This window comes from Rattus norvegicus, chromosome 4 (genome assembly GCF_021556685.1).
Source record: "Rattus norvegicus strain SHRSP/BbbUtx chromosome 4, alternate assembly SHRSP_T2T, whole genome shotgun sequence".
Classification (NCBI taxonomy): Eukaryota; Metazoa; Chordata; class Mammalia; order Rodentia; family Muridae; genus Rattus; species Rattus norvegicus.
This window is the reverse complement of record NC_141537.1, coordinates 88,524,142-88,551,553: the sequence shown is the minus strand read 5'-3', so window position 1 is coordinate 88,551,553 and position 27,412 is coordinate 88,524,142. Positions and strand designations below refer to the sequence as shown.

Below are 27,412 nucleotides of genomic sequence, written 5' to 3'. Positions count from 1 at the left end.
ACTGGAGATGAAGGGTTGAATTGGCTTACAGCCATCATGAAGGATGTCAGGGTAGGAACTTAGGGCAGGAACCTTGGTGGCAGAAACTGAAGTAGAAAGTCTGGAGAAACACCGTTTTGCTGTGGCTTGTTCTGCTACTTATATAGCCCAGGCTCACCTGCATGGGGATGGCACTACCCACAGTAGACTGGGCCATCACACATCAATCCTCAATCAAGAAAATGCTTTAAAGACAAAGACCATAAGCCAGTCTGATAAAGTCAGTTCAATTGAGATTCCCTAAGCTTTATGTCAGCTTGACAAAACATTAAGTGTAGAATTGAGATGTCTAAGGAAAGAAATATGCCATTGTGGCTGTAGATAAGGGTGAGTCGGTGATTAGTTACCGCTTGATGACCAAAGCTGATGCGAGAGGAAGAGAAGCAGAAGAATTCGAGGAAAGGCAAAGAGAGAGGAGCACTAGTTGCCTCAGATTAAGAGAAAGCAACTGCCTTTGGAAGTGCCCATTTGAACTTTGTGATCATTGAATGTGATTGGCCAGCATGATGGGAAGTTGCCCTCAGTGGTTTGAGGCATTGGGAATTGACTTTGGAGTAATCCATACTTGAACATAATGACAGATGGAGTTTTGCAGTCCAATAAGGGAGGCATAAAGCAATTGTGGGAGTGATTAGAGAAGTGAAGCATAGGAGGAGCTAAGTTAGTTCAAGAGTAAGGACATGCTCACACAGTGAGATCTTAGTGCAGCAAAGAATTTTGCCCTGAAGGCTTCACTTTCAAGAAATGAATCAAGAAAATGATATGTGATGGCCAGAGAGACTATTCCAAACGGATGCTTAAAAAATGGAGCAATTGTTAATGTAAAGGTCCTGGAACATAAGTTGGTGCTTTTCAAGTAAGGGTGATTTTGCATTCTAATAACCATTTGGTCATATCTGCAGACATTTTAGGTTGGTGTGCTGGTAGTGACTACTACTGGCTTCTAGTGGGTGAGGGGTAGGAACAGTAAGTACTAAATATCTTACTGTGTGTAGGATCCTTCACAACAAAAAATTATTTAATCCCAGGAGTCAAATTGCTTAAGTTTGGAAACCTTATCCCTGTCAGGAGTAGCTAAAGTGAGGAGAGAAAGGAGTGGAGATAAGATTGGGAGCTGAGATGTTGAAGCAGGAGATAGACTGCGGCCATCCACTTTGAAGTTGCCAAGAATGAGGGCAGGGAGCATGAGAACAGGTGCAGTGGTGAGCACACAAGTGAGACAGTGCTTGTGAAGTTTGCAAGGAGAAGCTAGGGACTTTGAAGAAAAAAAGTAAATGATACATAACTGCCAGCAGGGGCAGATCTTTGTACTGAGATGCTGAGAGGCAAGAGAAAATAAACCTGTGATTGATAAATTTTAAAACCACTGAGATTTAGATCAAAGTGCTCAGGTAGGAGCTGGAAGTGTGGCTCAGTATGAACAAAATCCTGGCACAGTCCTCATCACCAGCACAGTGGGTGGGGGACACTTGAATCATTGCATTTACACATATTTTCCCAGAAGATTTTATTTGGTTGAAGAAAAAGTGGTGGTGGTGGTGGTGGTGGTGGTGGTGGTGGTGGTGGTGGTGGTGGTGTTCTCTCTCTCTCTCTCTCTCTCTCTCTCTCTCTCTCTCTCTCTCTCTCTCTCTCTCTCTGTCACTTTTGGTGATATGGTGAGACCCTATCACAGTTGCATATAAGATGTGTGTATGTGGTGTGAGTTACCATTTAAACACATTGCCTACAGTTTTCTGTAGCGTTAATTGCATTTATAAAGCCATCAAGTATCATCACTGTTTCTCAAACCTTTTAATCACCCAGACACCTGGTATCTATTAGATAATAATTCCCCATTCCCTGACCTCCTCAGTCCTGGTAATTTTTCCTTTGTTTCTACAAGTTTGACATACCTTATATAAGTGGAATCATAAAATGCCTCCTATTTTTTATTTGATTTATTTCCACTTAACATGATCTAGAGTACACCCAGTTTATATTAGAGTATCGTTGTCAATACTAAATAATATTTCACTGCATATTATATTCTGTCACATTGAAAGTGCATTCATCTGTTGATGCATATGTTATTTTCATCTTATAACCATTTGAATGATGGCAAGATGAATATTGATTTATAAGCACCCGTTGCAGTCTCTATTTTTTTTAAAAGATTTATTCATTTATTATATGTAAGTACACTATAGCTGTCTTCAGATACACCAGAAGAGGGCATCAGATCTCTTTACAGATGGTTGTGAGCCACCATGTGGTTGCTAGGAATTGAACTCATGACCCCTGGAAGAGCAGTCGGGTGCTCTTAACCGCTGAGCCATCTCTCCAGCCCGCAGTCTCTAGTTTTAATCTTTTCTTGTGGTATTACACTTTTTAAAATGCAGATCAAGAAAAATGGCCCAAGTTAGGAAACAGAATGTTCAGGCCATCCCTGATGCAAATGCTCAACCCGCCAAACATCTATGCAAGAGGATGGACCTTGAGTGTGCCAGTTGCTTTCCTGATTGTTACTCAACGTTGTGTGTGCATTTTTGCCTTTATTTTGTTCCTTAAAGCATACTAGGTCCACAAGTGTTTCCATGAAAATCCTGCCAGAAATTATCCGAATCACCCAGCCACTGGTAAAGAAATGGCGAGCAGCAAAGAAAGGAAAAGTCCATGAAGACGCCAAAAGGTGACCCAGCTTGATGACTTAGAGCCCCTTCCATGTTTCTGAAATCCTAATCACTTTGCCCTCGCTGTGAGAAAGAGGGTTTGGCTTGTCCTAACAGAATTCACATGGGTATGATTCTCTTTTATTACCTTTTGGTTGGCTCAATCATTGGCGTACACAGTAATTAGTTGTTTATTTAATGTCAGAGCTATGTAAACGGCGTGTGCCTTTCTAAGTAGGGGAGATGCATGACTGAGTCTTAGCAGCAGGTTGTACAGTTGTCAGGTCTTCATCCTTGACTCACTAGCATTTCAGAACTAGGCCTTCAGAGTGACTGGCTACATTCAGTATTCAACTGCAAATGTGAAGAAAATCTACTAGAAAGAGTTTCAGTGAGACACAGAAGTAACATCCACAATTTGGACACTCATATGTGCATATCAATATCACTATCGGATGCTCATATGAGTCTAGAGCTCTGTTATTTATTCATAAGATAAAGGAAGCTGTAAGTATATTTAACCTGCAACCCATAGATCACATGAATTCTAGGCTACCTATAATTCCTGCTAAATACATTCCTATATGACAGTGGTTCTCAACCTTCCTAATGCTGTGACCCTTTAATATAGTCCCTCATGTGTGGTGATCTCCAACCATAAAATTATTTTCATTGGTATTTCATAATTAATTTTGCTACTATTGTGAATCATAAGGTAAATATTTGGTATTTCCAATGGTCTTAGGCCATCCTCATGACAGGGTCATTTGATCCTCCAAAGAGGTTGCAATTCACAGGTTGAGAAGAACTGGCATATGACAATGTCACCTCACAATGTCAAAAGGCCGGACTCTGCTTAGATGTGACTTTGCCCTTGTTACTGTGTTTGCAGAGAAATCAGCTTGATATTTTCATCTCCTGCTTGTTTGACTGCAAGTTTTTTGAAGAAAAGGTAAAGCGTCAGTGGAAATTACCTTTATTTAAAATACTGGGACTATGTAAAAGGAAACGTATAGAACTAGGATGAGTGTGAATTTTGTCAGCACACAACTCCGACAGAGAATTCTCTGGTTGATAAAGGAATCTTTCATCTATAAACTAGCTCCCCCATATTTCTTCCCCTGTTGTTTTATTGGATGGCGTGGCATTTTAGTCAGGTTCTTATGTCTACAGATAAATAGCCACTGTGCCTAAACATACTTTACTACTTCAAAACCAGGAACTTACTGTGCAGTCCCTATTGAGTCAGATCAAGGAAGAAATGAGATCTTGTTCAACTGTCTTTCATGTATTACTATAGAGAAAAATCTAATTTCTTTCTTATTTGGCTTAAAGGTAGGTCTGATTCTGAGAGCGAGTTAATTCATTCCTTTTAGACTTTTGAGACAGACTTTCATGTAGCCCAGCTGACCTTGATCTTACTGGGCAGATGAGGAGGACCCTGCACATCTGACTCTCCTGCCCTAATATCCTAAATGCTGACATTACCTAATGGTTTAAGTGATTCTTTTTATGCTCAGTATTTGGGCATTCTGTCTCTCATTCATGTGATTCCCCTTGTCTGATTCTCTGTTTCTCTGTTTCTCTGTTTCTGTTTCTCTGTTTCTGTTTCTCTGTTTCTGTTTCTCTGTTTCTCTCTCTGTTTCTCTCTCTGTTTCTCTGTTTCTCTGTTTCTCTGTTTCTCTGTTTCTCTGTTTCTCTGTTTCTCTCTCTCTCTCTCTCTCTCTCTCTCTCTCTCTCACGCACGCACACACACACACACACACACACACACACACACACACACGAATCTCTCCTACTCATATCCTTAAGAGTTATTATCTCAGTCTACCCACCCATACCCATTTATCTTATCATTCTTTCACAAACATACTGTTCTTTGTCCAAAAAGTGTAAAACATCATGTTTTTGTCATTTCTTTGGATTTATCTTGTTCCTATGTACATATAATTTTAATAAAACTTTTATCCCCTTTTCTTGATAATGTTTCCTATGTTTATTGCATGTAGAAGAATTCTCTATACTTACTGAGTTCTTGGGCCCATCTAAAGGTTCCACTGGGCCAGGAGTAAGGCAGAAGTGATCTCTTCCTCTTCTACAATACTGTTTTTTTTTAAAGAAGAAAAATATCCATGACCACCTTTTGGAAGTTTTAAACTTCCAGGTGATAGCTGCAAAGGGGAAAGAATTTTGGAGAAATATTTACAGTTATAACTTGTATAAATTCTAATATCAAGATTGATACTTAACTCAGCAAGCCCAATATATGTGTTGGTTATTTTTTTTAAACTGTTAGACTTGCTGGATGCTAATCATGAAATATGACTGAATCATCCAGCTGACTAGACAGTGTCTGGGCAGTATTTTAATGTAAAATGGGGTCAGAGTTGAGAAGAACTGGGTAAATATGCAAGGATCTAGGCCTGGGGGAAATATCAAGGACAAAAGACTTTTATTGTTCAAACTGTGCATTAACGTTTTCCATTAATGAGTTCACGTATCTTTCAAAAAACTTCTAAAATGAACTCTCAGACCTCTGTGCTGAACAGATCTCTGGGAAAAGTGAAACCTCTATGATGTCATCACTGCACCTCTAATGTTACAATGGAAATGTAAAGCTTAGGTAGAAATGGTGGCTAGACACAGGCTTGCCCTCCTATAATCCTAGCACTTGGAAGCTGGGTCAGGAAGATCACGATTTCATGATCAGCCTGGGCATACTACAACTTTACTTAAAAAAATTAGTCAATGATAAATAAATAAGTATACAAATAAATAATTAAACAGAAATGGTACCATATGTGGAGAATAAACAATTCCAATCTGTGGAATAGACCGACTGTTGGGATTGATAGTTCTTAGATTTATTTTATAGACTCTTGCTAGGGTTCAGCTTGTAATTTTGTGGTAGCACATGGGCTCAATCCTAGTACCATTAAATTAAATTAAGCTAAATTTAATTTAAAAGATAAAATCTTGCTAAAATTGCAGCCCATGCTCGATGTTACTGATTCAGAGATAACAAGTTGTGGTTTATTACTTTTTAACAAGAATATGTCTATACACTTCTGTGTTGCTCTAGTCTATTATTTTGAAAAGAGGTGAGCTTTAAACAAAGTTAATATTTTGTATGTGCTAACACAAAACTCAAATCATATCATATGGAGTTTTAAAATGCTCTTTCCCCATCTGTTGTGTGTTTTTAATGCTTATTGTGTTCATAGAGATGCTGGAGAGAATAATTTCATTAACGTGGACTTAAAACTGGCAAGGGATGTCTTCAAGATGTTAACAGCAGAGAAATGGATTTCCTCCTTGGTAACAGCCATTATTTATTTCACTTAACAGAGATACAGCACAATCACAGTTCTCTATAGGAATAAATATAACAGCAGTTTAGTTTTGGTGGGAGGTGGGTAATGAGGACCTGTGCATGGGGCTGAACCTGTGCATGAATGGCTAGTCATCATTACAAAGTACTTTAGTCCAGACATGGTGATAAGTGATACATTCTTATTAAACCATTAAATGCACAACAGATATAGTCTTTTGTTTTCAATATGAAGAAAACAATACTGAGACATGAAGCTTCTTTCTAGCAATGCATATGGAAAGAACAGGGCTTGGGAAGCAGGACACCCTCTCTGGTGAACGGTCAAAAAGCTCGATGTCTGTTTTGAGGTGAGTCTTGGGTACAGCCTTCCGAGTAATGGACACTGCATGTGTGCCACTACAACTAGCTTACAGAATTGTTTCTGGAGAACTTTGCATTAGTTTCAAACTAACTATTCACTGTGTATGTCGATCTACATGTGGTTTCACTTTATTTCCTTCATGTCCCATAATATAAAATGGGCCGAGGGCTCATTCAAGGACGACCTCAAGGGTATGTGAAGGAAAAGGCTGACCAGGGTTCATTAGTAGGCTCCAGAAGGATAAGTGAACTTTCTAATTGGAAGACGGTGGAGTGAAATCTGCAGCCACAACTTGTAGTCGTTCACAATACGGTGTCTTCTGTAACTTGGCCTTGCTCTTTGTCCCCCTTTGACCACAGATAACCACTTGTCTTGAGGAGACTCTGCTTAGAGGTCTTCCATACAGCTCTCCACATCAAGAAGCTCTATTAGTTTTTCTTTTGCTCCCGGAATGTTCCATTATGCAGGATCCCAAGAACTGGAAGACACTGGCATTTGAATTTGCAAGCGCTATTCATAAAATGAGGTCAAAGTCATTAACATTCCTGAGTAAGTGTTAAATCATTTTACAAATATATTCTGTAGACTCACTTTTGAAGTAGAAATCATAGCAAACATTGGAGAGATTTCGTAATACTTATTTTTAGTAAATGTATGTGAAGTTTTATAAAAATTAACCCAAAACTATTATATCCACCACATTTATCACCACAGAAAGCAAGTGTTGTTCATAGACTTGGATAGGACTTTGATATTAGACTTTGTTAACCCTACAGTGCCAGTCAAGATAAATCATACTTTATAATTTTTGCTTACTATTTGGAAACCTCAAACACTTGACCAAGAGTGATAAAAAGCAATGTTAAACTTATTATTAGTGTTATTTTATTCAAGTTATGGAAGTTTTCATAATTTTAAGTGAATGTTGAAGGTCTGATACTTAAAAATACACTTATACTATATATAAGTGACCTATGAACTTTCCCTGTACCATCTGTGAAGGAGTTACAGACTCTAATTTTTATGTATAACCACGAAAGCCTCCTTTTACGGCAGTTGTGAAGATGGCTAAATGGGTAAATGTGTTTGCTCCAAGCTCAGCATGGAGAGCTAGCATGGTATGTGTTCCTTTAAACCCAGAGCTGCAAGGAACAGAGACAGGAGAAGAGCTGAGGCTTGCTGCTTACCACACTAGGTCTAGATTCAGTGAAAGACCATCTCTCGAGGGAACAAGGCATAGAATGATAAATCAAGACACTGGACATCCTGCTCTGTTCTTGGTGCCTATACCCACAAATGAGCACACAGATGTGCATGTAACACACACACACACACACACACACACACACACACACACACACACAGTCTCTTATAACAACCCTCTCTGTGAACTACCAAGTGTTGCTTAAGGTTAAACCATCTCTTAAAGTTCTCACCACTTTAGCATTTCCAATGCACAGGCCTGGAGGAACAAACTGGCTGGTCCAGAGCATGGAATGTGCTATGGACAGTTGCTCCATTTTTCTGCTGCTCTAGTAGTAGTAACATGTATTTCTTTGATGGATATAAATTTATACATGCAAGAAAATGCAAGGAAGTACAATCACAGGATTAAATCATTAAATTGTGTGCGCATTATTATTGATGGAATGAGCAGCAGGTTTTAAAATTAAATATAAAAATTTTATATGTGCGTGTGTACTTTAAGTGAATTTATGTGCATTAAGTTTTTGTCAGAGCTGCAGGAGTGCAGAAGAGAGTATTGTATGTTCTAGAACTGGAATTACAGATAATTGTGAACTGTCATGTAGGTACTGGGAACTGAACCTGGTTCTCTGCAGGAGCAGCAAGTGCTTCTAACTGTAGAGCCATCACTCCAGCCCCATATTTGCATTTTTTGAGAAAGAGATGTTTTCTGGATGTGGGAGAGAACATCTGTAATTCCAGACCTTGGGATGTAGAGGAAGTGGACCAGGAGTAATGCCAGTCTTGGCTACATTCAAAAGAAGCCTGACTACATAAAACATTGTCTCAAAAAGAAAGTGCTTTTTTTTTTTTTTGATGTAGGAGTCACATTTCAAAAGTCCTAGCCTACTCATTAAAAAAAAAATCCCGTTCCTACCATCTCCTCTTTAAAAGTACCAAAATCCTATGTAATCTCAGTAATATTAAAGGGGAGGTGTTAGCTATTTAAAATAAGTGTATATCCATTTGTGACAGCTGTTTGCGTAATCTGAAAATAGTCATTACTTAAATTATAGGAAGAAGTGTCAGTAAGTGTCAGTGCGTAGTATACATCCGTATATTTTTAGATTTTTGTAGCTGTTGGGCAAATTTGCTAGCTTGAAAGTAATGACATTAAGACATGATCTTAATGTCAGCACCCAGATGATGAGGCAGGAAGCTTGTTAGAAGTTTAGGGCCAACATAGGCTACATGTTAAGGACTACATAAAAATACCCTATCTAGAAACATCGAATCAAATAAAAACAACAGAAGCAAAAATAATGATGGGTAATTGGTTAATCATAATCATTAACAACTTTCTTTAAATTCAGAATGAGTTTCTTTAATTTTAATAATTTTTTTCAGGTAAAATAAAGCTTTGCCCTAAATCTGTTGAATAGTGTACGGTTTGTGATAATATCCATAAAAGAGTTATTTTATGGTTATGATGGTAGATATGGGAAACATTGTCTATTTCTGTCTTAAACATCCCAGAAGAAACTGAGGGATTTAAGGGCTGAGAAGAGAAATATATTTGTCACATTTGATTTTCACACCCTCAGGAAACTGGTGGGCATCTTTGGAAGTTTCTTCTCTGAACTCACTGGTCCAGATGCTAAAGAAAACCATCGTCTCTCAACTGCATAATGAAGTTCCAATGATGAAGGATACGTCTAACCTTAAAGTTTCTTTAGAAATGATGAAAGAAGTGCAAAAGGTAAAGATTCCTCTTAAGGAAGGTATACACCAATTTATTAAATAGCAATTCCGTAGTTCTCAGACAATTGAAGTTTTAAAAAATACTTTAAATTAAAATATAATTCCCCCTAATCTTTCTTCTATGAAACCCCCTCCAGGTCTCCCTGACTATCTCTCAAATTCATAACTCTTTATAATTATTTTTGTTACATTATGTGTAAATGCATATTTGTATGAATATAACCTATTGAGTCTAATTAGCATTGCTTCACTGGTCCAGATACTAGAGAAAACCAACTCTCATCTTCATAATGAAGTTCCAAAGATGGAGGATACGTCTAATCTTAAAGTTCTCTTAGAAGTGATGAAAGAAGTGCATGAGGTAAAGTTTCTTCTTAAGGAATGTATACACCAATTTATTAAATAGTAATTCCTTAGTTCTCAGACAGTTAAATTTTTTAAAAAACACTTTAAATTAAAATATAATTATATAATCTCCCCTTCTCTTTCTTCTCTGAAGCCCCTTCCATGTCTCCTTGACTATCTCTTTTTTTTTCCATCTTTATTAACTTGAGTATTTCTTATTTACATTTCAATTGTTATTCCCCTTCCCGGTTTCCGGGCCAACATCCCCTAACCCCTCCCTCTCCCTTCTATATGGGTGTTCCCCTTCCCATCCTCCCCCCATTGCCGCCCTCCCAACAACAATCACGTTCACTGGGGGTTCAGTCTTGGCAAGACCCAGGGCTTCCCCTTCTACGGGTGCTCTTACTAGGCTATTCATTGCTACCTATGAGGTTGGAGCCCAGGGTCAGTCCATGTATATAGTCTTTAGGTAGTGGCTTAGTCCCTGGAAGCTCTGGTTGGTTGGCATTGTTGTTTATATGGGGTCTCAAGCCCCTTCAAGCTCTTTCACTCCTTTCTAAGATTCTTTCAACAGGGGTCCCGTTGTAAGTTCAGTGGTTTGCTGCTGGCATTCGCCTCTGTATTTGCTGTATTCTGGCTGTGTCTCTCAGGAGAGATCTACATCCGGCTCCTGTTGGCCTATACTTCTTTTTTTCCCCATCTTTATTAACTTGAGTATTTCTTCTTTACATTTCAATTGTTATTCCCCTTCCCAGTATCCCGGCCAACATCACCCTAACCCCTCCCCTTCCCCCTTCTTTACAGGAATTCCCCTCCCCATCCACCCACCATTACCACCCTACCCCCAACAATCAGGCTAACTGGGGGTTCAGTCTTGGCAGGACCAAGGGCTTCCCCTTCCACGGGTGCTCTTACTAGGCTATTCATTGCTACCTATGAGGTTGGAGCCCAGGGTAGGTCCAAGTATAGTCTTTGGGTAATGGCTTAGTCCTGGAAGCTCTGGTTGGTTGGCATTGTTGTTCATATGGGGTCTCAAGCCCCTTCAAGCTCTTCCAGTCCTTTCTCTAATTCCTTCAAAGGGGGTCCCGTTCTCAGTTCAGTGGTTTGCTGCTGGCATTCGCCTATGTATTTGCTGTATTCTGGCTGGGTCTCTCAGGAGAGATCTACATCCGGTTCCTGTCGGCATGCACTTCTTTGCTTCATCCATCTTATCTAATTGGGTGGCTGTATATGTATGGGCCACATGTGGGGCAGGCTCTGAATGGGTGTTCCTTCTGCCTCTGTTCTAAACTTTGCCTCCCTATTTACTCCCAAGGGTATTCTTGTTCCCCTTTTAAAGAAGGAGTGAAGCATTCGAATTTTGGTCATCCTTCTTGAGTTTCATGTGTTCTGTGTATCTATGGTAATTCAAGAATTTGGGCTAATATCCACTCATCAATGTGTACATACCATGTGTGTTTTTCTGTGATTGGGTTATCTCACTTAGGATGATATTTTCCAGTTCCATCCATTTGCCTATGAATTTCATCAAGTCATTGTTTTTGATAGCTGAGTAGTATTCCATTGTGTAGATGTACCACATTTTCTGTATCCATTCCTCTGTTGAAGGGCATCTGGGTTCTTTCCAGCTTCTGGCTATTATAAATAAGGCTGCTATGAAAATAGTGGAGCACGTGTCTTTGTTATATGTTGGGGCATCTTTTGGGTATATGCCCAAGAGAGGTATAGCCGGGTCCTCAGGTAGTTCAATGTCCAATTTTCTGAGGAACCTCCAGACTGATTTCCAGAATGGTTGTACCAGTCTGCAATCCCACCAACAATGGAGGAGTGTTCCTCTTTCTCCACATCCTCACCAGCATCTGCTGTCACCTGAGTTTTTGATCATAGCCATTCTCACTGGTGTGAGGTGAAATCTCAGGGTTGTTTTGATTTGCATTTGCCTTATGACTAAAGATGTTGAACATTTCTTTAGGTGTTTCTCAGCCATTTGGCATTCCTCAGCTGTGAATTCTTTGTTTAGCTCTGAACCCCATTTTTTAATAGGGTTATTTGTCTCCCCACGGTCTAACTTCTTGAGTTCTTTGTATATTTTGGACATAAGCCCTATATCAGTTGTAGGATTGGTAAAGATCTTTTCCCAATCTGTTGGTTGCCGTTTTGTCCTAACAACAGTGTCCTTTGCCTTACAGAAGCTTTGCAGTTTTATGAGATCCCATTTGTCGATTCTTGATCTTAGAGCATAAGCCATTGGTGTTTTGTTCAGGAAATTTTCTCTAGTGCCCATGTGTTCCAGATGCTTCCCCACTTTTTCTTCTATTAGTTTGAGTTTATCTGGTTTGATGTGGAGGTCCTTGATCCACTTGGACTTAAGCTTTGTACAGGGTGATAAGCATGGATTGATCTGCATTCTTCTACATGCTGACCTTCAGTTGAACCAGCATCATTTGCTGAAAATGCTATTTTTTTTCCATTGGACAATGTTGGCTCCTTTGTCAAAAATCAAGTGCCCATAGGTGTATGGGTTCATTTCTGGGTCTTCAATTCTATTCCACTGGTCTATCTGTCTGTCTCTGAACCAATACCATGCAGTTTTTATCACTCTGTAATACTGCTTGAGTTCAGGGATAGTGATTCCCCCAGAAGTCCTTTTATTGTTGAGGATAGTTTTAGCTATCCTGGGTTTTTTTTTATTCCAGATGAATTTGCAAATTGTTCTGTCTAACTCTTTGAAGAATTGGGTGAACATTGATGAGGGTTGCATTGAATCTGTAGATCACTTTTGGTAAAATGGCCATTTTTACTATAATAATCCGGCCAATCCATGAGCATGGGAGATCTTTTCATCTTCTGAGATCACCTTCAATTTCTTTCTTCAGAGGCTAGAAGTTCTTATCATACAGATCTTTCACTTGCTTTGTTAAAGTCACACCGAGGTATTTTATATTATTTGGGTGTATTATGATAGGTGTCGTTTCCCTAATTTCTTTCTTGGCTTGTTTCTCTTTTGTGTAGAGGAAGGCTACTGATTTATTTGAGTTAATTTTATACCCAGCCACTTTGCTGAAGGTGTTTATCAGGTTTAGTAGTTCTCTGGTGGAACTACTTAACTATACTATCACTTTGGAATCACTTAACTGTAGAGGGCCGCAATAACATTCGCCACCACTAGATGGCGATGGCTTCCACTGCGCCCCACATGGAAGGCCAGGATAGCCTCCGCCATTACAAGATGGCGCCAGCCTTCGCCGTGCCAGCCAGCCCCCTTTCAGGAAGTTAACTGTGCGCATGTGCAAGAGTGCCTTCGTGCCAGGTCTTTGCCCACTCTGGGGCGTGCCTAATGAGATCATGGGTAAACAACCAATCAGGTGTGGATGCGCTGCACTAGGGTGTTTATAAGCGCGCCATGTTGGCACGGCGGGCGCTTCCTCTTCTAAGATTAATAAAGTTGGTCACAGTAAGGATTTCTGTGTACCCGCGTGTTTCCTGCCGGCGGGAAGTCGCGCGTGGGACACTTAACTATACTATCATATCATCTGCAAATAGTGATGTTTTGACTTTTTCTTTTCCGATCTGTATCCCCTTGATCTCCTTTTGTTGTCTGATTGCTCTGGCTAGAACATCAAGAACTATATTGAATAAGTAGGGAGAGAGTGGGCAGCCTTGTCTAGTCCCTGATTTTAGTGGGATTGCTTCAAGTTTCTCTCCATTTAGTTTAATGTTAGCAACTGGTTTGCTGTATATGGCTTTTACTATGTTTAGGTGTGGGCCTTGAATTCCTATTTTTTCCAGGACTTTTATCATGAAGGGGTGTTGAATTTGGTCAAATGCTTTCTCAGCATCTAATGAAATGATCATGTGGTTTTGTTCTTTCAGTTTGTTTATATAATGGATCACGTTGATGGTTTTCCGTATATTAAACCATCCCTGCATGCCTGGGATGAAGCCTACTTGATCATGGTGGATGATTGTTTTGATGTGCTCTTGGATTCGGTTTGCCAGAATTTTATTGAGTATTTTTGCGTCGATATTCTTAAGGGAAATTGGTCTGAAGTTCTCTTACTTTGTTGGGTCTTTGTGTGGTTTAGGTACAAGAGTAATTGTGGCTTTATAGAAGGAATTTTCCAGTTTCCATGTGAAACTGGAAAGCAAGACAATACACATACAAATTGACATGGCCATAGCATTTGTGAATTTAAGTAAAGGGGACAAAACCCACTCTCCTGCAAATGCACAGAGAGACTGGCACTAAAAAAAGACACCATGGAGAAGCCAGAATATTTTTAAATAGTACCAAGATGATGGAAAATTCTTTTTTGTTGTTTTTCTTCCTTTCTTTGTTTGAGTTCTGTTTGTTTGTTCCTTTGTTTTGTTTTGAGACAGAATTTCTCTGTGTAGCCTTGGCTGTCCTGGAACTCACTCTGCAGTCCAGGCTGGTCTCTCAGAGATCCACCTGTCTCTGCCTACTGAGTGCTTGGATTAAAGGTGTACCCCATCACCACCCGGCAGAGGGAAAATGAGTGACAGAAATCGATTTTTCAGTGAAATACACTTAGTGAAGTTTATCCCATCCAATTCAACCAGCCTAGAACATATTCAATCACTGACAAATGTATATATGCATATGAATCTAAGTTTTACATGTTATATAATTTATTAATAGAAAGTGAAATTCCAGGTCATGTTCTCTTTAAGGCTAACTGTCAACTTCCAGAAAATGCTTTCATCATGAATGACATCTTTAACTTCAATACAGAAGAAGGAATAATGGCCAAACAGCAAATGGTATGTTCATACAGTATAACATATTGGCTTGTAAGTTCATGACTTAAAGCAAGACATGTTAGCCACTGTGTCATCCCTACATCATAAAATGTCATTGAAAACTTAAACATTTTGCTCATAATACAAGTTTATTTACTTATAAAATTATCTCTAAGATATGTGGCTCATTTGGTAGAGTACTTGCTTAGAACAAATGGAGGCCTGAGTTCTTGATCCCTAGTACTACTCAAACCAGGTATGGCAGTAATCTTTATACTTTGGTGGACGATAGAGGATCAGAAGTGCCTGGTCAGGGATGGAGAGATGGTTCTATGGTTAAAAAAAAACTGGATACCCTTCCAGAGAACCAGGTTCCATTCCTAGAACCCACATGGTACTCCACAACTGTCTGAAACTCTAGTTCAAGGCTATCAGATATCATCTTCTGGTATCATTGGATATTGCGGACACTGCATGTATGTTGTACTCAGACACACATGCAACAATAAAAACCAATACACTTAAAACAAATAAAATAATTTAAAACTTTAAAAATAATTTTAAAAAGAGGTTCAAGGCCCCATCCCATATGCAGCCACCAAACCCAGTCACTATTGCTGATGCCAAGAAGTGCTTGCTGACAGAAGCCAGATATGGGTGTCTGCCAGAGCCCTACTGATATGGATGAGGATGGTTGCAGCTAACCATTGGACTTAAAAGGGGACCCCAATGGAGGAATTAGAGAAAAGGTTGAAGGAGCTGAAGGAGTTTGCAACCCCATAGGAAGAACAACAATATCAACCAAACAGACCCCACCAGAGATCCCAGGAACTAAACCACCAACCAATGAGTACACATGGAGGGACCCATGACTCCAGCCACATATGTAGCAGAGGATGACTTTGTCAAGCATCAATAGGAGGAAAAGCCCTTTGTCCTGTGAAGGCTCATTTCCCCAATATAGGGGAATGCCAGGGCATTGAGGTTGAAGTGGGTGGGTTGGTTTGGGAGCATCCTCTTAGAAGCAGGGGTAGGGGGAAAGGAGGATAACATTTGAAATGTAAATAAATCAAATATCCAAGAAAAATAAAATAAAATATAAAAGAGGTGCAAGGTCATTCTCTGGGACATAGTAAGTTTGAGGTAAACCTAGGATATATGATATTTTGTCTCAGAAAGAAAGAAGGAAAGATAAACAGACAGAAGGGGGGGTGCTTCACTGTAATTAGATTTAAAAAGATAGATTCAAAAGATCCTAGCAGTAAATATTGTGATGAAGTTAGGAAAGGAATGAATGTTATTTTTTTCATTGTTAAAACTGATGTTTGCTTCTTTTTTTTTTCTTCTTTTAGTTCTTTATAAAATACTATTCTATGGTTTTCAATGATTTTCCATTTATCCTTGATTTGCCATCCAAAATTATATTAATGAAACATGACTCATCTGTAAAGCTGTCGGTATGTATGTTTTCTGTTACTATGCCAAAATAACTGATGCTATATACTTTATAAAGAGATTTATTTAACTCAAATGTTCACTAACATGATGTATGAATCCTGATGGGCCTGTTCTTATTTCTTTACTACCCTGTCTCCAACCACCAGTATTAAAACACGAGGAGAACCACAAAAGGACTTTGTCATGTGCCAAAGGGACCAGTTGCATTGGCCTCACTTTTTAACAACCTGTTCCCACAGGAAATAACCCACTCTGTGAGGCTCATAGTAATCTCCTCCAAGGGTAGTGCCCCATGATATAATTATCTTCTAGGAGGTCCAATTTAGAAGTTAATTATTACCATATTAGACACAAAGTTTCACACAGATCTTTGGAGAATCAGACAAACAATATCCAAACCAATATGGGTAACAATTTTTTTTGTGTTGAAAAATCTAATACATATATAAAGTAAAAACAGTGGTACCCTTTACCAAGACCCTTAGGTATGAACGAACACACTTGCCCTAGAAACCTGTTTTCCATTAATCAAACTGTCACTGTTGCAAAGCAGACCCCAAGGGAATTGTCTTGACTCGTGATTTTTAAACATGGCTTTATTGTTCGTGTGACAGATCTGAAGGCTCAAGCTTAAATCAAAGGTAGTCAAGTTCAGTGCTGAATTTCTAACCCAAAGAAGTTGAGCAGAAACAAGACCTAAAGTAGCGAAGGAATAGTGACGATTTGAGAAAGCTCAAGACACTCCTACTTTATGGCCAGGATAATGCTCCAGAACAGCGTGGTTCCCTGAGAAACCATTTCAGAGACTTCCAAAGTGGATGGTTATTGTTTTCATGGAGAATCCTCTCAGAGAATGTCTTCCCTTTATCTTCTTCCTATTGGTATCAGTTTTCCTCATCTGCCCCATGGCTCTTAGAGTCATTTCTGAGGTTTACATGCAACACTGGACTTCAGAAGGTTGATGGTAATTTGTTCTCTTAGCAGGTTTGATGCCAACATTATGATTACTATAGTAAGGGGTCATAGACATTTTTAACTACTTAATTGTTCATGGCTGGTTACTCATTTTTGCACATGAACACTAGGTGCTACAACTTGTTGGATCCTGTAATCATGTTATCTTATAACTTAATAACACGTTTCTTAAATTATAAGTATATAGACTGGTGGCAGCAAGATACAAAAGATATTTTTATTAGAACTATTCAGTATAAATCAAGCCTGATGCTTTGTGCCTATAATTCCATCACTCAGAAAGTTGACTGGGTAGGGGATAAAGGGTGAGGGGAGGTGTGGTGACTGCACCTTTTGCAAGAGCAAAACCAAAAGAATGAACAAGAAAGAAGTACTTAAAAATTTTTAGGATTATTTTCTTGTAAAAAGGTGGGGAACCATGTAGCCCAGACCTGCCTTGAGTTTGAGCCTTGTATATATCCCCAAGATGGCCTTGAATTTTTTCTTAAAAATATTTTTACATTTATGTTCTGTACATGTATGTGCTGCCATCTACATATGGAGTTCAGAGGACAACTTGCTTGAGTCAGCTGTCTCCCTCCAGCACGTAGGTTCCAAGGCTAGGTAGCAAGTTCCTTTGCTTGCTGAGCCATCTCACCAGCCCCAGATCTTGAATTTTTGATCCTCTAGTCTCTACCCCAGGGATTGTAGGCCTGCTTCACCATTCATACTTTTATCTCTGATAAGAACCAAGTAAACAAATTCTTTTTCTCAAAGGATGAAGTCAAAGTCGCTGCATCTCCAGAAAAGATGGGATGCCCGTTCTTTATACTGAAAGTCAGACGAAGTCATCTGGTGGAAGACACCTTGCGTCAATTAAGACAAGCTGAAGATTTTGACCTTAGGAAGACACTATCGGTAAAAAAAAACCAAAAAAACCTCAGTGGATTCTTTCTTTCTCTCTTTTAATCTGCTTTCTTGCACTTGATTCTTTTTAAAAATTGATTATTTTATTTACATTTCAAATGTTATCCCCTTTCCCAACTTTTCCTCTGCAACCCCCCCTATTCCATTCCCCTTTACCCTGCTTCTATGAGGGTGTTCCCCCACCCACCCACTCCAGTCTCATTGCCCAAGCCTTCACAGGACCAAGGGGCTTCCCACCCATTGATCCAAATAAGGTGCCTTCAGCTCCTTCAGTCCTTCCCCTAACTCCTCCATTGGAGTCCCTGTGATCAGTCCAATGGTTGGCTTCCAGGATCTGCATCTGTATTTGTCATGCTCTGGCAGAGCCTCTCAGGATACAGCTATATCAGTTTCCTGTTAGCAAGCACTTCTTGGCATCAGCAATAATATCTGGGTTTGGTGTTTGTATGTGAGACCGATCTCCGGGTGAGACAGTCTCCGGATGGCCTTTCCTTCAATCTCTGCTCACTCTTTGTCTCTGTATTTCCTTTATACAGAACCAATTCTGGGTTAAAATTTTAGAGATGGGTGGATCTTTCTTTCTTTTTGTGGGAAGGAACCTTCATAATTAAGGAGATGCATTCACAACCCTGGTTTCCAGAAATTCCCCCTTTCCCTTGAGACAATAGAAGGTTGAATTACATATTTAGTTGCAGGTTAACTCACTTATTGATGATTATAATGAATTATTCCAGTACTTAGTGTCATAAAAATAACAATTTATTTTAAAATCTTCTAGTCCAACTGAATTTCAGGGTGTCTATTCCTCTATACCAATATGTATTTGTATGTAAGAGGCTAGGAATAAAACCAGAGTTTCCACACATACTAAGTAAGTGCTTTACCATAAGTTACATTCTTAGCCATACAAATTTTTGTTTGAGTTTGTTCATATATCCAAAAGATAGGTGAGGGTTGACTATGCTATGCTGTTACGAGCTGAGGACATTGGGTTATACTTTAATGACCTTCTTCATCTTGGGACCAGCAAGCATGTTCTTCTCAGAGCAGTGCTGGAAATGCAAGCTAGGAATCATTAAATATTGTTTGAGCCAAAGAATACTCACGAATGAACTCAAGCCAAATGCTGGGAAAATATACTAATCTCTTAATGGGAGATATTGCAAAATCATATTCAAAAGAGTTCAATCAAGAAATAGTGAAGAACTGGGACTGTCCATGCACCCAACAGATAGCTAGTGTAATAGGCACATTTCCCCCACATTGTATGTCTAGGCTCTGCAATATAGGTTTCAATTCCAGCCACTCTTCATTTAATCCTTTGTGGATGCCTGGGAGAGTGTTTACTATGTAGCACCTCAGGCCATATTTGTACAGAACTGAATACTGACAAATGCTTGGGTAAGAGCTGGAGCCTGGAGTTCCAAAGGGAGTGGATTTTCCTAGTACCAGCTGAGAGTGTAAGTGGTCAAAATACAAGACCTAGGATCGGTACAGTGTTTGCCTATCATATCTGAGGGACCAATTTATCCCCTAGCACCAAAAATCAGATACATAAATTAATGAATGCAATTAAGTTAGCCAGGAAAGGAATTGTCAGAATCGTCAGGGTAAAATCATGGCCATCAAATCCAGAGATATGGAGAACTGTTAAAAAGAGAATCTCGTGTGTGTGTGTGTGTGTGTGTGTGTGTGTGTTCTCTTATGAGAAAGATGTATACATATTTTATTTTATAGATTTAATGTGTGCATGTATATTAAAAGATACTGGTCCATGCTCACCGGAAAGGCTGCCTACTAGAAGTACTTTGAGTAGGGCTGGAGAACACAAATAGCTGTTCAATAGAGCCAGGGTTGCTCAGTCTGAAAGATACTATGAGGACAGGTAAGGTGGAATAACTGGAGAACTTCATGACTCATGGTTTTAAGGCATATCAAATTTGATATCACACCACTGTTCCTTCTTCCAGTGGTAGGTGTAGGCGTGTCAATCTAAAGGACCCACTCACTGTCTTACCAACTGGAGAATAAATAGGTTCCTCCCGGCTTTCACTGCTTGGCAGCAAACTGAGGGAAGACGGTATGAGAAGGAAAAGAGCTGTGTGGATCTTGCCATTGTAGTGAGCTCAAGAGGTCCAGCACAGGCTGGAGACTTCTCCATAAAGAGCAAAGAGCTATATTTTAAATAAGAGCTTTGAAATAAATTTTCTTTCTTTAGGTCGGATTTATTAATGAAATTCGTCCTGAGGGTGGGGGAGTAAGTTCTGAGTTCTTCCACTGTATATTTGAAGAGATGACAGACCCCAAATATGAAATGTTCATGTATCCTGAAAATGGTTCCAACATGTGGTTTCCAGTCAATGTAAGTTATGTCTTTCCCAATAAAATGCATTACATGCAAACCAGAGTGTAAACTCAGGACTGTACCATGTGGCACCTCCATCACATCACCCAGGGGGCAGCAGCTGTGCCATGGCATGATCAGGCAGTTCGTAGAAAACCATTTCCTTGCTTGTGTCCTTAATTTTGAGAGTTCTAATGTGGAATGTTTCAAATTAGAGAGAGACCGCTGGTAAACTAGTAGGGATAGTTGTTAATTCTGAAAGATTCCTTTGACTGTAATGTTGTTTTTCACTTTTATCTTTTTATAAGATGTCTTGTTCAGTGTCTTACTATATATTCCAAGGTAGCCTTGAATCCTCGTTTCCACTTTCTTAATTAATGCTTGGATTGTAGGCGTGTACCACACTCAGCAAAGCCCTCACTTTTAAGCATATTCATACAGTTCTGTTCAGTAGAAAACAGACCACACACACACACACACACACACACACACACACACACACACTTACTTTAATTTATAAATGGCTTGATAAAACAGCAAAATCAAGTTGAACCAGAGTATAGATTACAAATTATGGCCTAGGAGAGGCCTTTGCGGATTGTTTATGCTGTTTTTTAACTCATGTCAGAATTCCAGCAGAAGAGTAAATAAGGTTAGGAGAGCTAGGAGAATACACATCATTTGAGTCACTAAACCTCTGCTAACAGCCAGAAAGGCCCTGGAGCAGCAATCCTGGAATGTCGAGCTAGGGAAGCTTCCTCCCTGGGCTGCAGCTTTGGCCTGGAATGTTTTTGTACTTTTGTTTTGGTTTCTCTAACCAGGATGACAAGATGCAGCGAAGAAAAGTAAGAGCAGCTGCATTGGTCCTTTTTGTGTTGATGTAGCTTTAGTGTAACCAAGTACTTTGTTAAGGAGCTCAGAGGTCCAAGTCCAAGCGTATGGTGCTGACATAAATCAGCTCTCAAAAGGTCTCCTGGCACAAGGAATTGTGAATCGTCTGCAAGCAGAGTCTACATTGTAAGACAGGATGCCAGAATGAGACCTCGGCCCCGTGTGGGTCTGCATGGCCGAACAGAGCCAACACTCCCAGAACACTCATCTGGCATTCATTCTGCTAAATTTAAATATCGTTACAGAACAACTCTCCTTCCTCATTGTCACCTGTCTCCATGAATTGGACAGTTAGTCCCTTAACATTCCAAAGGAAAACTTTATAATTCCACTCAAGCCTGTTTCAGAAATACTATCAGTCACCAGAAATGCATTTGCTTAATGTTCTGTATTGTTAATTTATATTGAACATTATGCAAGAAGCTGGGCATGGTGGCACGTGGCTATAATCCCTCACTTAGGAGATACAGGCAAGAGGAGTTCAAGGTCACCCTCAGCTATACAGTTTTGAGAACTATCAAAAGAAGAAAGTTTGCTCAGTGTGTCTCAAGCAAACAAACAAATAAACATAAAGAATAGAAAGAACATTATGGAAGAAATTTAAATTGTATGATAACTTATAAAACAGTCTGTTTTTTAATTATTTTGAAACCAGTTTTTTTTGTCTAATTTGTGATGTTAATTAAAAGGAGCTAAAATTTATTCTTTTTTTTTGGTCTAATTGTGCCTTTGTATAACTGATTATTTATAATAGTGTAGGAACTTTTTTCGAATTTATTTTCCAGCCCAAGTTTGAGAAGAGCAGATATTTCCTCTTTGGGATCTTATGTGGACTCTCCCTAAATAATTTAAATGTTATCAACCTCTCTTTCCCACTGGCTTTATATAAAAAACTTTTGGAGCAAAAGCCATCTTTGGAAGATTTAAAAGACCTTAGTCTTCTCCTGGGGAGGTGAGTAAATATATTTGCTTCATAAGAGCAGCAGTAAGTCTCATCTTTTTAAGTACATATGGGTCATCCTTCTTATCCTATAAAATATATATATATACATATATATAAATGCTTTAAGTGCATATACATATATAGATATGGATTACAAATATGCAATGTGTAAGTGCATATATATGTAGCTTATAAACAGATACAATGCTATACTTATAAATATATGTAAATGTAATATGGTTTATAAGTAAATTAGTGTTGTAAGTGCATATATGTATAGATAGATATGATTTATAAATACAGTGTTATAAGTTCATATATACGGTTCATAATAAATATAGTATAATAAATACATATACATAGATGCAGTTAATAAATTACATAGATGGGGATATAGGGGTGTAAACATGTATATATAGAGATATGGTTTATAAATATATTGTAATAAGATGGTACAGATAGATGTGGCTTGTAAAAATATAGATTATCACTATGTTTATACAGGGATATAATTTATAAATAGTGTTATAAGTGCATTATAGAGATGTGGTTTATTAATATAGTGCTAGAGTACATTTATATGGTTTATAAATTGATTTAGTACCATAAGTGCATATACCATAAGTGCACATACATGTGGTTTATAAAGATATAGTGCCATAAGTGAATATAAATATGGTTCATCCAAAAATAGAAGCATGTTCAGGTTCGCAAGGACCTAAGTGGATACACATAAAATGTCCTTTTTCTGCCACAGATTTTTCTTAAATTGTTGATAGCAAATTGAATGAAATAATTCATTCTCTCTCTCTCTGTCTCTCTGTCTCTGCCTCTCTGTCTCTCTGTCTCTTTCTCTCTCTCTCTCTCTCTCTCTCTCTCTCTCTCTCTCTCTCTCATCCATTAGTGGTAAGTTTTTATTAAAGGAGTTCTTCAAGAGTGGCAATTTTGACACTTTGACCTTTTCTGTTTTGGGTATTTTGATTGGGGATCCAACCTTGGGCCTCCTCCCTCTCAAACAAGAGCATCTACTGAGCCATAACTATAGGCACGTGGTTGCTTTAATTCTCTTTGTGGCGGGTTGTTCTGGGTATGTGATGTGTTTAATAGTGTCTGGGGTAACTATTCACTAGATGACAACCTTTAATTGTGACAACTAAAGACACCTCCGGACTTTGCAAAGTAATTCCTCTCTGCTTTAGAATCTTGTCTGCATAACCATTTTCACAATACACAGCGCTAGCCATAAGGTAGAGTAGACTAACAAATCAAATTCTAAATCAAGATTATTCTAGGAAGATGAGTGGGAAAGAGTAGGAGACAAAATTTATACTGAATTTTGTGCATGTCTGTCTTAACTTAATTTTCCCCATTGAAGGATTATTACTTTGAAATTCTATAGTATCAAATATATCATTTTAAATCAATTTTTCAATAGGAATTTGCAAGAAGTTCTAAATTGTGAGGCTGGTGTTATTGAAGAACTTCACATGTATTTTTCTGTGAGTAGCAAGAAATCTTGATTATAGGTTGGCTTTAATCAGTTTTTGCTGTTATTTGTTTGTTTGTTTGTTTGTTTGTTTGTTTGTATGCTTTAGTGTCACAAGCTGTGGCTGGAGATTGCACCTCTGCCAATGAAGGATTATCCAATTACGATATATTCCCAGCCATTATCTAGTACGTTAAAAATAATTTTATTATAGAACATTCAATATTTTAAAAGATAATTACTCTGTAAAACTTTAGGGAAGATGTATGGATAATGATGACAGATTCACGTTCATGTTTATCAGTTGATTATATTTGGTTATAGATATACTGGGATCAAAGAGATGTTGATTTAATTCCAGATGGGATCTCTGTGCCTGTGAATGAAACAAACAAGTAAGTTTAGAGACCTAAGTGTCTACTTTGAATAGGCATGAAATGTTTGTATTCGTACAGTTTAAAGTATATTTGAGTTTCTTGGATGTTCGTTTTAGAATTTTGGTTTTTAGAATGCTAAACAGGTAGGAGAAGAGAAGAAATGGTTTAAGAATAAATGTTTCTGTCCTCTAAGGTAACTTTTTAGTCCCTATTCTATGCTATACTGTATTCTAGATATTAGTGATGGAACCATGAAAAAAGCAAAATATGTAACTTATATCCTAGTGGTCAGAAAGCTGATACCCCAATTTAATACATGTAATGTATTAAATAAATCAGTTGGTACCAGTTTATGAGATCTGACTGCAAAATTTCCATCACCGTTCACAGGTTATTATTAGTAATTTGAAGTCAGCCATGGCAGGAAAATTCAGGACATAAACATTGGCAAAGGATACAAATGCGGTTTCCTTCCTGCCTTTTCTGTTTCCCCTCCCTCTGCCCACTCTCTGTATTCTGGTTCTTTCTGTCTCCTTATACCCCCTCCCCCTCCCTCCTTTCAGAAAACTGGTTGGTGCACTGGCAACACACTATTGGTTATAGGAGGACAGAGAAAGGTAAATAGGCTAGTTACCAAAGGCTGTTTAAAGGGGTGTGTGGAGGGGGTTGGGCATGTTTCTAGTGGCTACCCCACTTAGTCCACTTTTCATTACTATAATGAAACATCAAATACTGGGTAACTTTATACGGAAAGGGGTTTTATTTATGTCACAGTTCTGGAAATTCAAGGACCATATCTGTGGGAGGCCTTCTTGCTAGCCTCATCTTGAGCGTGAGAGGGCAGCACATAAAGATATATGACATGCTAGAAAGAATGTTTACTATGTGGTTTCCTACGAACAAGAAGTAGCCAGCTAAGGATGTCAGAAAGGAATGCGTAGAGGCAAAGAAGCAAGGATCAAATGGATGAACTTATTCCCGTAGTTCCCTGTGATGTGAAAGCATATTGCATTCCACAGTTACCATACTCCATGGATTTCTGATCATTCTCTAAGCTACCTATATATGATACAACACTTTCTTCTGATGGTGGAAAGCAGCTAATGAAGGAAAGTGGCTAAGCTACAATATTTAGTAGGTCAGATGTGTTAAATGCATTTTCCATGTATTTCCATGCTCCACTGGAACATGTCCCTGTTCAAAGTCAAACATTCAGATCGGAGATACAATTGCTCCTTGCAATAAGGAAAATGAGAATACCCGAATGTCTGAGTCCTTCTCTTATATTCTCTAAGGACCTTTCTTCTAGTTAGCCAGGTTTTCATTTCCCTGTCTTGTATAGACTTGTGGGCTACATAGAAGATACACTTTCCTTTCTCGATAGAGTTAAGAGAGAAAAATAGTATTGTAGTCATGGATAAGGCATGTTATTGGTTTTTTTTTTCCCCTCAAGGAGAGACTATGTGTCCAAGTGTGTTGATTACATTTTTAACATTTCTATAAAGACAATTTATGACGAATTTCATAGAGGATTTTACAAGGTGTGTAACCGGGACAGTATTAGGCATTTCCAGCCTGAAGAACTAATGGCAGCAATAATTGGAAACCCTACTTGTGACTGGAAACAATTTGAAAATGTAAGTGGTAACCTGAGTGTCCTCTAACTTTCCCAAATGACTGATACTTATCCCTCCTAAAACTTCCTCTAACTCTTTTTAAATCTTCTTCTCAAGAATTCAAAGTATGAAAATGGATATTCCAAATCACACCCAACTATTCTACTGTTTTGGAAGGCTTTCCATGAACTAACTTTGGATGAAAAGAAAAAGTTCCTCTGTAAGTACTATAATAGATATCCAGTCTTCATGTAATAGATCATTTTAGTGGCAAGGCACATATATTTGTAGTGTACAAACCCCAATAGCCATGACTTTTCTAGGCTTTTCCTGCCCCTGTCCTTGTCCCTGCACAGTTTTTCTGCACAAAAAGTACACTCAAGACTTATTAAATGTGATCATTAATTCCTCTTATGTTTCTTGAAATTTTCTAGATGAAAATTCTTAACAAAATTGTATTCCTTTGTAGTGTTTCTTACAGGATGTGATAGGCTACATGTAAAAGGCCTACAGAATGAAGGAATAAGATTCCGGTGTCCTGAAGTTTTCAGTGAAAGAGATAACCCAAGATCATTGACATGTCACAGTATTCTAGACCTGCCTAAGTATTCCACAATGAGAAGGATGAAGGAAGCACTTCAGGTTGCAATCAACAATAACAAGGGGTTTATCTCACCGGAATGATGCAGAAGCATTCACCTCCCAGCAGTCCACAGCCTCAGGGATTAGGTCTTTTACTTTGGGGTTCTTCTGTCTTTCCTTAATCTAATTAGGGACAAGAGATTAAAGGATTTTACTTTAGTTTTTGAGATAAATAAGTTATAAAATAATATTTTAGTGAAAGAATTCTATAAAACATTTGCCACATTCCTAACATTGCTCTTTTAGAATGTTTTGGCTGCAATATTTTCTGAACAAACTATGTTCCTTTAATAATATACTAAATATTTAAAATGTTCAAGACTAGGGGCTAAAGAGAGAACTTAGTGGTTAAGATCACTGGCTGCTCGTCCAGAGGCCAGGGCTCAATTCCCAGCACCCACATAGCTGCTTACATCCTGTCTGTAATCCCAGTCTTAGGGGATCCAACACTCTCCTCTGGCCTCCAAAACACACCATGGATATGGTGCATAGACATACATGCTAAAAACACCTAAAATATATAAAATAAAATAAAATAAAATAAAAAATAAAATAGTATTTACTTATTTAAAGTGTTATTGTACCAATAATAAACTATTAGTTTAAAAGTATTAAGAAACCAAGTTTGGAAAAGATAAGCAAAATATGTACTGCTTTCAACAGTTTTTGAAGCATATAGATGTATATTTTGTATTAAGGAATATATTTAGAGTTGTGATTTTAGTAAATGCTAAATGATTTATTTTCAACTTCTAAGTGTTGATATTTATTACTATTTAAAGATAGTTATACTTAGTGCTCCAAAATACATTCTAAATATAGATCCTGTTATTACACCTACTTCTGTTTGGTAAAATGTGAAGAAGTTGAAATATGTCTTATTATGATGCTATAGAGTAAATTAACAAAGCAACATAACTGCTATGGGAAAAGACCAATACATCTTGTATACTAGTTCTACTTAATGTTAAAACTTAAATTGCATTATACAGTTTTGAAATGATTTCATAAACTCATATAGTTTGTTGTAAGAATGACATATATGCTGCTGTGACAACCCCTCTTCATTAAAGCTCCATTTCTATAAGGCTGTTTTATCTTTATAGACTTATCAGACTTTATGTGTTTACTGGATTCCAAAGTGACCAAATAAACTTATTAAAAATAGATCATTTAAAGATAATAAATTGCAACAAGAGCAAATTAATCATTAGAAGAGGGAATACTCCTCCGTTAATTCTCTGATCCCAGCATTGCTCCAGTACCAAAGATGTCACAGAGAAAGGAAACTGTAAATATCTTATGTTTACAGATACCAAAATCCTTCACTACCTCCTTCT

General features: G+C 38.2%; 1 protein-coding gene across 2 annotated transcripts in view; it reads left to right on the top strand.

Annotated features, from left to right (window-relative positions):
• Window positions 1-27,259, top strand: part of Herc6 (HECT and RLD domain containing E3 ubiquitin protein ligase family member 6) — a 42,307-nt gene extending 15,048 nt beyond the window's left edge. The window contains exons 8-23 of one of the 2 annotated variants that reach the window (XM_087658126.1): window positions 2,589-2,707; window positions 3,580-3,639; window positions 5,912-6,005; window positions 6,742-6,931; window positions 9,172-9,326; window positions 9,588-9,689; window positions 14,366-14,455; window positions 15,787-15,891; window positions 17,624-17,764; window positions 19,992-20,135; window positions 21,794-21,960; window positions 23,387-23,450; window positions 23,762-23,832; window positions 25,268-25,451; window positions 25,548-25,650; window positions 25,900-27,259. In XM_087658126.1, the coding sequence (XP_087514252.1) occupies window positions 2,613-2,707; window positions 3,580-3,639; window positions 5,912-6,005; window positions 6,742-6,931; window positions 9,172-9,326; window positions 9,588-9,689; window positions 14,366-14,455; window positions 15,787-15,891; window positions 17,624-17,764; window positions 19,992-20,135; window positions 21,794-21,960; window positions 23,387-23,450; window positions 23,762-23,832; window positions 25,268-25,451; window positions 25,548-25,650; window positions 25,900-26,114 (1,980 nt within the window). In that variant the 5' untranslated portion in view covers window positions 2,589-2,612 and the 3' untranslated portion in view covers window positions 26,115-27,259. 2 annotated transcript variants of the gene reach the window in all.
• Window positions 27,260-27,412: the final 153 nt, after the last annotated feature.